The sequence below is a fragment of the Mesoplodon densirostris genome, chromosome 7, assembly GCF_025265405.1.
Source record: "Mesoplodon densirostris isolate mMesDen1 chromosome 7, mMesDen1 primary haplotype, whole genome shotgun sequence".
NCBI lineage: Eukaryota > Metazoa > Chordata > Mammalia > Artiodactyla > Ziphiidae > Mesoplodon > Mesoplodon densirostris.
This window is the reverse complement of record NC_082667.1, coordinates 9,409,652-9,424,531: the sequence shown is the minus strand read 5'-3', so window position 1 is coordinate 9,424,531 and position 14,880 is coordinate 9,409,652. Positions and strand designations below refer to the sequence as shown.

Below are 14,880 nucleotides of genomic sequence, written 5' to 3'. Positions count from 1 at the left end.
TTACCCCAGGAATGCAAGTATTCTTCAATATACGCAAATCAATCAATGTGATACACCATATTAACAAATTGAAGGAGAAAAACCATATGATCATCTCAATAGATGCAGAAAAAGCTTTTGACAAAATTCAACACCGATTTATGATTTAAAAAAAACCTCCAGAAAGTAGGCAGAGAGGGAACTTACCTCAACATAATAAAGGTCATATATGAAAAACCCACAGCCAACATCATTCTCAATGATGAAAAAGTGAAACCATTTCCCCTAAGATCAGGAACAAGACAAGGATGCTCACTCTCACCACTATTATTGAACATAGTTTTGGAAGTTTTAGCCACAGCAATCAGAGATGACAAAGAAATAAAAGGAATCCAAATTGGAAAAGAAGGAGCAAACTCACTGTTTGCAGATGACCTGATACTATACATAGAAAATCCTGAAGATGCTACCAGAAAACTACTAGAGCTAATCAATGAATTTGGTAAAGTAGCAGGATACAAAATTAATGCACAGAAATCTCTTGCATTCCTATACACTAATGATGAAAAGTCTGAAACTGAAATTGAGAAAATACTCCCATTTACCATTGCAACAAATAGAATAAAATATCTAGGAATAAACCTACCTACGGAGACAAAAGACCTGTATGCAGAAAACTATAAGACACTGATGAAAGAAATTAAAGATGATACAAACAGATGGAGAGATATACCATGTTCTTGGATTGGAAGAATCAACATTGTGAAAATGACTATACTACCCAAAGCAATCTACAGATTCAGTGCAATCCCTATCAAACTACCAATGGCATTTTTCACTGAACTAGAACAAAAAATTTCACAATTTGTATGGAAACACAAAAGACCCCAAATAGCCAAAGCAATCTTGAGAAAGAGAAATGGAGCTGGAGGAATCATGCTGCCTGGCTTCAGACTATACTACAAAGCTACAGTAAACAGGACAGTATGATACTGGTACAAAAACAGAAATATAGATCAATGGAACAGGATAGAGAGCCCAGAGATAAACCCATGCACATATGGCCACCTTATATTTGATAAAGGAGGCAAGAATACACAATGCAGAAAAGACAGCTTCTTCAATAAGAAGTGCTGGGAAAACTGTACAGCTACATGTAAAAGAATGAAATTAGAACACTTCCTAACACCATACACAAAAACAACCTCAAAATGGATTAAAGACCTGAATATAAAGCCAGACACTATAAAACTCTTAGAGGAAAACATAGGCAGAACACTCTATGACATAAATCACAGCAAGATCCTTTTTGACCCACCTCCTAGAGAAATGGAAATAAAAACAAAAATAAACAAATGGGACCTAATGAAACTTGAAAGCTTTTGCACAGCAAAGGAAACCATAAACAAGACCAAAAGACAACCCTCAGAATGGGAGAAAATATTTGCAAATGAAGCAACTGACAAAGGATTAATCTCCAAAACATACAAGCAGCTCATTCAGCTCAATATCAAAAATACAAACAACCCAATCCAAAAATGGGCTGAAGACCTAATTAGATATTTCTCCAAAGAAGATATACAGATTGCCAACAAACACATGAAAGAATGCTCAACATCATTAATCATTAGATAAATGAAAATCAAAACTACAATGACATATCTCTTCACACTGGTCAGAATGGCCATCATCAAAAAATCTATAAACAATAAAAGCTTGTGTGGGTGTGGAGAAAAGGGAACACTCTTGCACTGTTGGTGGGAAGGTAAATTGACACAGCCACTATGGAGAACAGTCTGGAGGTTCCTTAAAAAACTAAAAATAGAACTACCATACTACCCAGCAATCCCACTACTGCACATACACCCTGAGAAAACCACAATTCAAAAAAAGTCATGTACCACAATGTTCATTGCAGCACTATTTACAATAGCCAGGACATGGAAGCGACCTAAGTGTCCATCAACAGATGAATGGATAAAGAAGATGTTGCACATATATACAATGGAATGTTACTCAGCCATGAAAAGAAACGAAATTGAGTTATTTGTAGTGAGGTGGATGGACTTAGAGTCTGTTATACAGACTGAAGTAAGTCAGAAAGAGAAAAACAAATACCGTATGCTAACACATATATATGTAAGCTAAAAAAAAATCATTCTGAAGAACCTAGGGGCAGGACAGGAATAAAGACACAGACGTAGAGAATGGACTTGAGGACATGGGGAGGGGGAAGGGGAAGCTGGGACGAAGTGAGAGAGTGGAAAGGACATATATACACTACCAAATGTCAAATAAATAGATAATGGGAAGCGGTTGTATCCCATGGGGAGATCAGCTCGGTGCTTTGTGATCACCTAGAGGGCTGGTATAGGGAGCACGAGAGGGAGATGCAAGAGGAAGGGTTTATGGGGATATATTTATACATATAGCTAATTCACTTTGTGATACAGCAGAAACTAACACAACATTGTAAAGCAATTATACTCCAATAAAGATGTTAAAAAAATACAACAGTTTTTTAATTCACTCTGGTAATCTCTATCATTCGATGGAGTGTTTAGGTCATTAGCAATTAGTTTGATTGGGGATTTTCTTTCCATCTACCATTTCATTTTTTGTTTTCTAAACCATTTTCTTGATGATGATAGTGATTATGAACATGATTATTTGGTGTTGTGTTTGTTCTTTTGTATCCCATTTTCTGTTTGGGAGGAAATTATTTGATGCTATTTCTAAATATTGCAGAGGAATTCCTAATACCAAACACTGTCTGTCTGTTTTTATTACAGACAATGGGCTTATATTTACATTAACACATCTCGTTTAGTCCACGTTATCTCTACTAAGGCCCTCTTTTCTTGATGCCCAATGAAAGAAAAAATTCACTTTTCCTTATTTGTCTCTCACATTCTTTTTCCCTTCATTCTCCATTTTACATAATTCTTTCCTGTGAGAGATTGATATAATAGCCACTGTCTGGGTTATGGTGCTCTTATATTCTATTCTAGGAAAGCACATTACTTGAGGTTTATAAATACAGATTCAACAAAGAGTGACTCTTACATAAATCTTCAACAACTTTGATGCATTGCTTCACTGATCATTTGCATCAGTTGCGTCTTCACCTGTCTGGTGCTAGAGACCAAAGTACACTTTTAGCTCTCTTGTGTTCTACACACTATACAGACTCTCCACTATGGTAAATACATAACGTTAGTACAATGAATGCTCATGGTATATTCCAATATCCAACATTGTAGTTTCTTTTGTATGGTATCACTTCCTGTCAGAGTCCTCCTGGGGATTGGATGATGAAGTTTTAGTAATGTTAGTCTGTAAACCAGAGTGTTAGTATGAAGCGATTTCCGTTGTTGATTTAGCTCTTGTTTACTCAAGGTTTCAGGTACAAAGAATCACTTGTTAAAACATTGTCTAAATTTCAATGTATGCTTTGTTTTCTTAATTTTTTTTTTTTACCACAAATTATCATTCCTCCCATAATCTAACCTGCCTCTCTGTTTCTTAGCTTTGGGAGAAAGTTGATTCTCAGGTGGTGTTTGCTCCAGCTCGCCATCTCTGGGACCTGTGCAGCCTTTGCTCCCACCTTCCCCATTTACTGCTCACTACGCTTCTGGTCAGGTTGTTCTGCTGTGGTCATCATAACAAATAACTGGATGCTCAGTAAGTCAACAGTTTTGATTTTCTTGATTTTCCAAGCCTTGAATTTAACCTTGAAATTTCACCCTTATGTGACATTAATATCCCAATTGGGTTTTCTTTCAGTTGTAGAGTGGACAAGGTCCCAGTCAAAAGCCATGGTAATAACACTGATAACCTGTGCCATTAGTATTGGACAGATAATGCTGGGAGGACTGGCTTTTGTCTTTCGAGACTGGCATACCCTGCAGCTGGTAGTGTCTATACCATTCTTTGTCTTCTTTTTCTCCTCAAGGTATGAGCCTCTCTCTCCACTTAAGGGAACCTAGGATGAAAATGCATATTGAATTGGGATATACTGATTTTCTTATTCCCTGGACCCTTTCCTGTTGTTTTGACCTAAACCAGTGTTTCTCATCTGTTCACTCTGATCAATTTGAGATTTGAGAAGTAGAATAGGGAGTAACAGTGATCTTCCTTCAAGGGAGCTCGAGGTATTTTCTGCCATTTTGCTTCCTAAGTCTTACCCAGTATTGTGGTCATTGAGTTATTCCAATATTATTTTTCTTATAGACTTGAAGATATACTTTCAATTTTTTGGCTTTGGAATGAATAAGGTACAATAAAGTTTTCCATGATTTTCTATGTTGCAGATGAAATTGGATAAAGGAAGAGGCAGAAAATTTATTCATAGAGCAATTTAACAAAATAGCAACAGAATTTCTCCAGAAGTGAAAATGACATGCAGATTGGATGACTTACATTACGTATTCAACACTCCCTCTTCCCTTAAATAATTTTAACAAATATTTATTTATGGATAATTCCACCCCTACACTTAAAACCACTCTAGGGAGAATTAGCTTTAGTAGATCACAGAAAGATGACTACAGGCTTAATATAGTGAGATGAGTACAGAGAGAAAGAAGAGTGTAATCCATGTCAGACTCATCTGCTAAGTCATTCTATTCTCATAACAAGGAAGATGTGCTTATTGTTTCCATTTATTTATAAGAACACTAAAGCAGATGTAAATAAGTGACTCATTTATGTAGTTAGTTACCAACACTTCTGGTAGTGGAAGGAGTATTCACAATATTTGTTGGTCTAAAAGTTTACATAATTTGGGGACTTCTTTTTTCAAAATAATATACGTTATATATACTATATATAGAATATATACTATGGCACAAATTTGCCAGATCTCATGCTCAGCTTTGGAAGGGGTTTATGCAAGTGAGGGACTCTCAAACTTAAGCTTCATAAGCCTCTTTGGAAAATCTCCTGGTGAATAAGCAGAGAGGCAATTTGAAAACAAAGTCTGTGATCCTATGCATGTAGTACATTTTTTGCCTTCCATCCAATATCCACCACTCCAATTGGTGGTGGATATTGGATGGAAGGCAAAAAGCATATGTTGTAATTAACCATAGGACGAATAAGCAAGAGATAGCTGACTGCACTAGTGTGCCCTTCTTTCATCAGGTGGCTGGTGGAATCTGCTCGGTGGCTGATTATCACCAATAAACCAGATGAGAGCTTAAAGGAACTTCAAAAAGTTGCACACAGAAATGGAATAAAGAATGCTGAAGCAGCCCTGAACATAGAGGTGAGCAGGAAGGGGAAGGTGGTTATTGGGTTGGAGAGAAGACACAAATGGACACTTGCCTTCTCCTTATTATAGATAGACAAACTGCTTTTCTAACAAGGGCAGCTAGTTGAGAATGCAAATTCCCTGGTCTTTCATGGCCATCTCATAGAAAAGAAGCTGTGAGCACTGTACAGAGCTTCTTCCTATAGCTCAATTCCTGATCTGACTCTATACCCTATGTGCTCTCCTGGGTACCCTGCCCACCTCTGTGGCCTCATTTTCAAAATATCATTGTTGCCATTTAATTTCCTGGAGTCTCTTTTAACTCCCTGCATCCTTCTTCATACCATGTTCACTCCTGTGATTGTATGTGTAACATGTTACGTTATAAAGAAAGGGAACACATCTCTCCTCTCCTATTGGGTGCCAGTGCTCATCACAATACCTGGCACTGTGTTGGCAAATGACACGTTTGTCGTTCTTGAAGGGTTTGAGAGCGACCATGATGGAGGAGCTGGAGGCCGCACAGACCAAAACTACTGTATTTGACTTGTTCCGCACACCCAACCTGCGTAAGAGGATCTGTCTCCTGCTCTTTGTGAGGTGGGTTCCACGCGGTGCATGACAACATTCAAAGAGTGGGGACATGAATCTATGTATTTCACAGGTTTTAACAGTGCTGTGAGTGGGAGGCACTGATTTGGAGAAAAAAATGAGGAAATCACACCAAATAACACTCACATGAAACTGATTATATGATGAAAAGTTAGTTAGGTCATATCACACTATCAGTCTTTTCTCTGGAGATTGATGTTGAGAACTTCCATCACAGTACAGATTTGGGCACTTAATTTTCTTCATTTTTCTTTCAATTTTAATTGAAGCAAACGTTGCAAACAGAAACATGAAGAGGTAAAAAACAGATACAAATCAATGAAAATGTCAGTATGTAAAAAGGTAGCCAACATACAGATCAAGATAGAAAATCCTAATTCCCCAAGACTTCCCCTCAACTATCTGCTACAGCAATATTCACCACCTCCACACCATTGCCTGACTGTTCTCTCCTCACAGCCCGCTCCTGTGCCAAATAAAACTTAACAGTGGTTCTGATCTCCTTCACTGCAGATGAGTGTTGCCTGATCTTGACCTTCACATAATATAAATGATAGAAAGGTTCTGTGACAGGCCGCCTTTCCTCATGCTCATTCATGAAGATTCATCCATTCTGTTGCATGTGACAGTAGGTTGTTCTCCTCCCTAGTGCTTTAGTTTCCATTAGATGAATACACTACAATTTCTTTATGTACTTCAATATTGATGGACTTTTGTTTCCAATTTGAATACAGTTTTTTGTGTGTTAGCACAAGGGCTTCTGTTAAAGTCTTGCTCATTATCTCTTGAGGGGATATAAGTATTTACTTTGGTATAGTCAGGAGGAGAAATTTTAACTTCTGAATTTTTGAAGATTTACATACATGGACAAAAAGCACACAGGATGATAAACACCCACTGCCAAGCTTAAGAAAGTGACTATTGAATAGTAAAATTTATCTTTCCCAGACATATCCTAGTAGACTGCTTATTCATTTAACTACATTGTGCTTTTTGACCTTTTCATATCCACTAGGACACAGACTTACGTTTCTGAATTCTAGATAATCAGAGTGGAAGGGAAAAGTACATGTCATGATAAAGAGAAGACCTGTTTGCAATTGCTGTGTTCTGTGATGATTTCTTCTATTTTCTTTTTTTAAAACATCTTTATTGAAGTATAATTGCTTTACAATGGTGTGTTAGTTTCTGCTTTATAACAAAGTGAATCAGTTATACATATACATATGTCCCCATATCTCTTCCCTCTTGCATCTCCCTCCCTCCCACCCTCCCACCCTCTAGGTCGTCACAAAGCACCGAGCTGATCTCCCCTGTGCTATGCGGCTGCTTCTCACTAGCTATCTATTTTACGTTTGGTAGTGTATATATGTCCATGCCACTCTCTCACTTTGTCCCAGCTTACCCTTCCCCCTCCCTGTATCCTCAAGTCCACTCTCTAGTAGGTCTGCATCTTTATTCCCATCTTGCCCTTAGGTTCTTCTGATCTTTTTTTTCTTTTCTTTCTTTCTTTTTTTTTTTAATATTCCATATATATATGTTAGCATACAGTATTTGTTTCTCTCTTTCTGACTTACTTCACTCTGTATTACAGTCTCTAGGTCCATCCACCTCACTACAAATAACTCAGTTTCGTTCCTTTTTATGGCTGATTAATATTCCATTGTATATATGTGCCACATCTTCTTTATCCATTCATTTGTTGATGGACACTTAGGTTGCTTCCATGTCCTGGCTATTGTAAATAGAGCTGCAATGAACGCTTTGGTACATGACTCTTTTTGAACTGTGGTTTTCTCAGGGTGTATGCCCAATAGAGGGATTGCTGGGTCATATGGTACTTCTATTTTTAGTTTTCTAAGGAACGTCCATACTGTTCTCCATAGTGGCTGTATCAATTTACATTCCCACCAACAGTGCAAGAGGGTTCCCTTTTCTCCACACCCTCTCCAGCATTTATTGTTTCTAGATTTTTTGATGATGGCCATTCTGACCAGTGTGAGATGATATCTCATTGTAGTTTTGATTTGAATTTCTCTAATGATTAATGATGTTGAGCATTCTTTCATGTGTTTGTTGGCAATCTGTATATCTTCTTTGGAGAAATGTCTATTTACTGTGATGGTTTCTTCTATTGCAATACCTAAATCTGTCTCTCTCTGGGTGAAATAGATCTTTTATGTGGACTCCTTTCCCTTAGATGCTCTTTGGGTAAAAGGTAGATCCTCAGTGGGAATCTTTGATTCCATTTCTGATGGTACAGTTGGTACGTTTGCTTTCCTGAATTCTTACATTTTCTTTTAGCCCCAAGAACTCTTATATGAGCTTTAAATTTCCCAGAACTGTGTTTGAAACCAGGACACTATGCTCCCACTCAAGGGGACACAGGTAGTTTCTTTGCAGTTTCAGTCACTAGTTGAGAAAAGGGAAACGCTTTACAGTATTGGGGCTGGCGGAATAGAAGGAGGACTCACAGCATACAGACAACTCTCAAAAAGAAATGATTTCCCTAAATTTTAAGTTTAATGCTTATATATTCAAATTCTCTATACCATCCAGTTTGGTGATTGAGTCAGGTTATGTTTTCCCGTCACTGCTAACTCTATGCTTAGGGACTCAAAAAAAAGAAGGACAAAAGGAATCATTTTCCTTTATAGCCATGTTATTTTAATGGTAACTTTATCACCCTAAAAGGAAGTGTTATACAAATCAGACTACACCTTTATTCTTAAACATTGATCATTGGCTGCCTGGGTCAATATAATAATCGACTGCAACACGTTGGCTCTAAATCTTACAGCTTGTGTCTTTCCTCTTTTGTTCACTACAGATTTGCAAGCACAATACCCTTTTTTGGCATTTTTATCAATCTACAGCAATTTGGGAGCAATATTTTCCTGTTCCAGGTAATCTTTGGAGTTCTCACTGCCTTAGCCCGATGTCTTGCACTTCTAGTATTGAATTATATGGGCCGTCGACCAACCCAGATGCTTTTCATGTTCCTGGTGGGACTTTCCATTTTGACCAACACGTTTGTGCCCCAAGGTGAGAGAAGATGGGACTTTGGGGGAGAAAAGTGTCTTTTTCCCACCCTTCAGGGATTGTATTGGTCACACTTGTCTGAAGTCAGGTTTAAAAAGAGGTACCACTTATGCGCTAAGTATTCCCCCAAACCAATCTGATGGTTTATGAGAAATTCTGCTAAAAATTTTTTGGGAAAAAAACTAAAGGTCAGCGAGGGGCAAACCAGGCATAAGTTCATCTCATCACATTGTGAAGTGTCTTAAACTGGTACAATTTATCCCAGATTATTTCTCTAGGACAGCAATTGTTTACCTGCCTTTTGTCCATTCACACTTCAAATAACAAACATGGAGGGGTGAGGCCTTGCAATGATCCCCCAGGTGAGGACACAGCATGGTCACTCCCTCTGTTTGGGCTCTTCATTACCAGCTTTGATGACTAGTCACTTCCCCGTCTCTACATACCCACATATGAGTGTGGTGTTAAGTCACCATGACTGCAGCTCTTGCTCATGAGAGTCTCCCAGGAAATGAAAAAAAATCCCCCTTTTTCAAGGAATGAAGGAGTGAACAGTAGGAATAGAATTTAAGCAGATTAAAATCCTTGTCCAGGGCTTCCCTGGTGGCGCAGTGGTTGAGAATCTGCTGGCCAATGCAGGGGACACGAGTTCGAGCCCTGGTCTGGGAAATCCACATGCCGTGGAGCAACTAGGCCCCGTGAGCCACAACTACTGAGCCTGCGCATCTGGAGCCAGTGCTCTGCAACAAGAGAGGCCGCGATAGTGAGAGGCCCGCGCACCACGATGAAGAGTGGCCCCTGCTCGCCGCAACTAGAGAAAGCCCTCACACAGAAACGAAGACCCAACACAGCCAGAAATAAATAAATTAATTAAAATAGGTGTTTTAAAAAAATCCTTGTCCATTCCCTGTTAGATTACTTTACAAGTTAATAGAAAGATGATATGTAAGGATTAGTAGAACCTTAGTGGGCACTATGCTTCACGATCTCCCGATGCAAGAATATGCTTCACAGCATTACAGATGGGTGGACTCTGCTCTTTAGAATACCATTAATGATGCAGGCTTACTCCCTTACGCAAGAGTTCTTTCCAATATTATAAAGCTATAATTAGATTTCTTTTTATACTGTGCAGAAAACTGTTTCTCTGAAATTTTTTTTAGTGGTCCCAAATTCTTTTTTTCCAAATAGAAGTTTCCATTCTTGGTTCTTCATGTCTAACATTGATGTAGATCCAGCTTCTCTTCAGCTTGTCCACTAACAAAAAAGCCCTGTCCTTCTATTACTCTCTTGTGCCATACTAACCCCATGGCAATGCTGTATCTACACTAGGTTGACTGACTCATTGAGGTTTGTCTGGGACTTTCCAGGTTTTATTAATGAAAATCTCACATTGCTAAAACCTCCTAATTCCCAGGAAAACCAGGATGACTGGTCACTTTAAATTCTGCACTTTAATTGTAAAGTCCTCAAGGTTAAAGCTGAGGCTTAGACACAGTAGTTGTCCACATGACAGTCCTACCTTCTATAATAAGCATAGAGCAAGTACTGGACAGAATAACTAAAAGCAAATTTCTGCCACACTCACCTTTTCTTCTTCTTCTCTGGCAAATCTCAGATATATAGAGAGATTTGCTACAATTAACCGAGATAATTTTATGTACATTTTACAACCTACATTGATAACTTTATCTTTCTCAGTTTATAAAAGACTCCATGATCCTGCTACTGTAATATTTTCTACAATCTATTTCAAGCATACAAATAACCTGTAGAGCTGTTTGTCCTGAATAAATTTGGTGGATGCTGATTCCTTTAACACAGCTTTCTTAATCTCACTGGTCTTCCTCTCTCTAGAAATGCAGACCCTGCGTGTGACTTTGGCAAGTGTGGGAATCAGCTGCGTTGCCGCTTCTATCACCAGTTATTCTGTCCACTGTAATGAACTCATCCCCACTCTCCTCAGGTATAAGGATTTTTTATATCCTTCTGAAGCCTGAGTAAAGATTGATATATAGTGTGAGTAGTTTAATATAATTTGTGGTTTAGGAAAGGGACCAGGAAACTGTTCTAATTCCACTAATAATAAGGTAGTAGTTACCCATTTGTAAGTTCCAGTTATGAGTGTAAAACAGAAATATAAAGCACCAAACATATTAGAAAATAAAAACAAACAAAAAAAGTGGATTTAACCTTAATTACTGTGTATTTGAGGTTGGCTTTGGATATGGATTTTCTAAAAAGTGACTTTATTGTTTATCATTTAATAGCTGTAAACTGTACTACTAGAATAGAAAAATGGAAAATCAAGAACAAAGAACTTTGAATATCCCTCCAGGGCCAAAAAATAAGACTTTCCCAGTTAATTGATGCTTATTGTGGAATAACATAATAAGAAATGTTGGGCCTCCCTGGTGGCGCAAGTGGTTGAGAGTCCGCCTGCCGATGCAGGGGATATGGGTTCGTGCCCCGGTCTGGGAGGATCCCATATGCCGCGGAGCGGCTGGGCCCGTGAGCCATGGCCGCTGAGCCTGCACGTCCGGAGCCTGCGCGTCCGGAGCCTGTGCTCCGCAACGGGGGAGGCCACAACAGTGAGAGGCCCGCATACCGCAAAAAAAAAAAAAAAAAAAAAAGAAAGAAATGTTAATTATAAAGCAATTATTTGTAATAGTAATAGCAACAATATACTAAAAAACAATTATCACCAAAGTTTATCAAAAAAGCTGACTTGGTATCATGTACTGTGCTAAGCAGTATTTCAATACATCTGTTTTTATTAAAATGATGAAAATGGGTCTTAACACATTTTGACCCTGTCAAAGACAGCTAGAAAATCACAGAGCAAATCACAAAAACAAGTGTTTCATAAAGCCCACATATGTAATAATTGTGTTTTAGTGTGTTCCATAATCACATCAAAATAATAGATCGTAAGTTACATGCGTGGATTTTTACTGGATTATTATGTATTCTTGTTTACCCTTCAGGGCAAAAGCTTTGGGATTAGATGTAATGGCTAGTAGGTGTGGGTCAGCACTGGCTCCCCTCTTGATGACCCTGGTGGTGTATCTACCCACTCTGCCCTGGATCATCTATGGAGTATGTCCCATTATTGCTAGTCTTGTTGTCCCTTTCCAACCTGAAACCAGAAATCTGCCTCTGCTTGACACCATCCAGGATGTGGAAAATAAGTGAGTAATGCTTCTAGCCATCCCCTGGGAGAGACTGTGCGCTTTGGATCTGTGAGTGAGGAAGACAAAACACAGAGTGGGGCCCTCAGATCACTGGGAAGGCTGAGCCTGCCTGGGATACTTCCATCTTGGGCCATTGCCTTCACAAGTGGCAAGGTCATTTCTAGCCATTGTGAGTTCCAGTCTAGACTGCAGAGATTCCTCTCTGCCCTGTTCTCATTGGTAGTTTTAGTGCTGAAGACACAGTAATTAGCTCTCTTGTGAGGGCATATCCTACCCACCCTCATGATAGTATTTCATGATCCTCAGATCCGTAAGAGCATGGGATATAAAGGGAAAAGAAATGGGATGACCAGTGAAGGAACAATGTTAGGAAGATCATGTTGAGTTAAAGACTCTTTGATGATGGCCATTCTGAAAATCTACAAACAATAAATGCTGGAGAGGGTGTGGAGAAAAGGGAACCCTCTTGCACTGTTAGTGGGAATGTAAATTGATACAGCCACTATGGAAAACAGTATGGACGTTCCTTAAAAAACTAAAAATAGAATTACCATATGACCCAGTAACCCCACTACTGGGCATATACTCTGAGAAAACCATAATTCAAAAAGAGTCATTTACCACAATGTTCATTGCACCACTATTAACAATAGCCAGGACATGGAAGCAAACTAAGTGTCCATTCACAGATGAATGGATAAAGAAGATATGGCACATATATACAATGGAATATTACTCAGCTATAAAAAGAAATGAAATTGAGTTATTTGTAGTGAGGTGGATGGACCTAGAGAGTGTCATACAGAGTGAAGTAAGTCAGAAAGAGAGAAACAAATACTGTATGCTGACACATGTATATGGAATCTAAAAAAAAAAAAAGGTTCTGGGGCCTCCCTGGTGGCGCAAGTGGTTAAGAGTCCGCCTGCCGATGCAGGGGATGCGGGTTCGTGCCCCGGTCTGGGAGGATCCCATATGCCGCTGAGCGGCTGGGCCCGTGAGCCATGGCCGCTGAGCCTGCGCGTCCGGAGCCTGCGCGTCCGGAGCCTGTGCTCCGCGACGGGGGAGGCCACAACAGTGAGAGGCCCGCATACCGCAAAAAAAAAAAAAAAAAAAAAAAAGGTTCTGAAGAACCTAGGGGCAGGACAGGAACAAAGATGCAGATGTAGAGAATGGACTTGAGGACAGGGGGAGGGGGAAGGGTAAGCTGGGACGAAGTGAGAGAGTGGCATGGACATGTATACACTACCAAATGTTAAATAGATAGCTAGTGGGAAGCAGCCACACAGCACAAGGAGATCAGCTCGGTGCTTTGTGACCACCTAGAGAGGTGGGATAGGGAGGGTGAGAGGGAGACGCAAGAGGGAGGAGATATGGGAATATATGTGTATATATAGCTGATTCACTTTTTTATACAGCAGAAACTAACACACCATTGTAAAGCAATTATAGTCTATTAAAGATGTTAAAAAAATTTTTAAGAAAAAAAATAAAGACTCTCTTTGAAAAGAAAATAAAGAAATAAATCTTGTGTAGGTGCTTGTAAGATTCAGGCAAATTTTGTCACTACAAGTAATGGAAAGTATCAAAGATAGGGGAAAAAAGAAACTAGTAAAAGTCTTTTAATATGAGAAATATGCTATCTTCGTAACCTAGGACTTCAATAATAAAGTTCTAGAAACTGAGTGAATTAAACAACAGGAATGTATTGTCTCACAGTTCTGGAGCCTGGAAGTCTGAGCTGAAGTTGTTGGCAGGGCCATGATGCCTCTGAGGGCTCTAGAGAAGGGTCTATTCCAGGTCTCTCCTGGTTTTTGGTAGTTCCTTCGCTTGTGGCAGCTTAACTACAATCTCCACATGGCATCTCCCTGGCATGTCTCTACGTCCAAATATCCCCTTTGTATAATGACACCAGTCAAATTGGTTTAGGGGCCCAACCTACTCCAGTATGACTTCATCTTAATTAATTATATCTGCAAGAACCATGTTTCTAAATATGGCAATCTCATATTCTGAGATACTGAGAGTTAAGGCTTAAGCATATGAATTTTTGAAGGGACACATTTCACTGCATAACAAATGGGGCTAAGATTTTCAACTCACCTACTGACTTTCCAAAGGTGTCTTTGGTCAGAGGTCTAAAAAGTCCAAGTGAGAGTAGCATTTTCTAACTGCTTTCTTGGGTCTGCACAGTCAGCAGAGCCTTTTCCAGGATGAGTGTCAATCTGTCATGAATTTTATTGGATTATAAAAAGCTGATGGTTAAGGATCAGTTTGTACTTGTGCAAGGATGGCATCCAAACTTACTTTTATTTTTTTCTATTTTTTAATGTGTGTTTTTATTTGCTAACTGGTTGGTTGATTTGTTTTTTTCTGTTTTGTTTTTCCAGCAAAAGATTCTCAAGAGAAGCAAATGAAAAAGATTTCTACATTAAAGTGACAAAATTTTAAGTGGATTTCATGAGATGACTGGTGAGGAAAATAAAAATATGAAGAAAAAAATGGGAGTTTTCCTTTATCTTTACATACTAGCAAGAAAATATACTGGAACATGAATCTCATTTACAATCATGGCATTAATTTGCAATTAAACATATGATTTCTTGGAACATGTAATTCCATGATCAGAAAAATGGTGCCCATATAGAATGTTAGGAAACATTTTTTCCTCTTCTATTCCTGAAGGAGTTGGTGTAAAATGGGTAATATGTCTTCCTTAAATATTTGGTAAAATTTCCAGTGAAAAGACCTGTAGTTTTCTTTGTGGGAGAATGCTTAACTATAAATTTATTTCATGTAATA

At 38.8% G+C, this 14,880-nt stretch overlaps 1 protein-coding gene across 1 annotated transcript in view; it reads left to right on the top strand.

The window, feature by feature from the left end:
• The window catches only part of LOC132493656 (solute carrier family 22 member 10-like), a 45,686-nt gene extending 31,157 nt beyond the window's left edge, over positions 1–14,529 (top strand). The window contains exons 3-10 of the mRNA XM_060104396.1: positions 3,509–3,663; positions 3,766–3,934; positions 5,125–5,248; positions 5,718–5,833; positions 8,676–8,890; positions 10,745–10,853; positions 11,875–12,078; positions 14,469–14,529. Of these exons, the coding sequence (XP_059960379.1) occupies positions 3,509–3,663; positions 3,766–3,934; positions 5,125–5,248; positions 5,718–5,833; positions 8,676–8,890; positions 10,745–10,853; positions 11,875–12,078; positions 14,469–14,529 (1,153 nt within the window). The remainder of the gene's footprint in view (positions 1–3,508; positions 3,664–3,765; positions 3,935–5,124; positions 5,249–5,717; positions 5,834–8,675; positions 8,891–10,744; positions 10,854–11,874; positions 12,079–14,468) is intronic.
• The last annotated feature ends 351 nt before the right edge of the window (positions 14,530–14,880 follow it).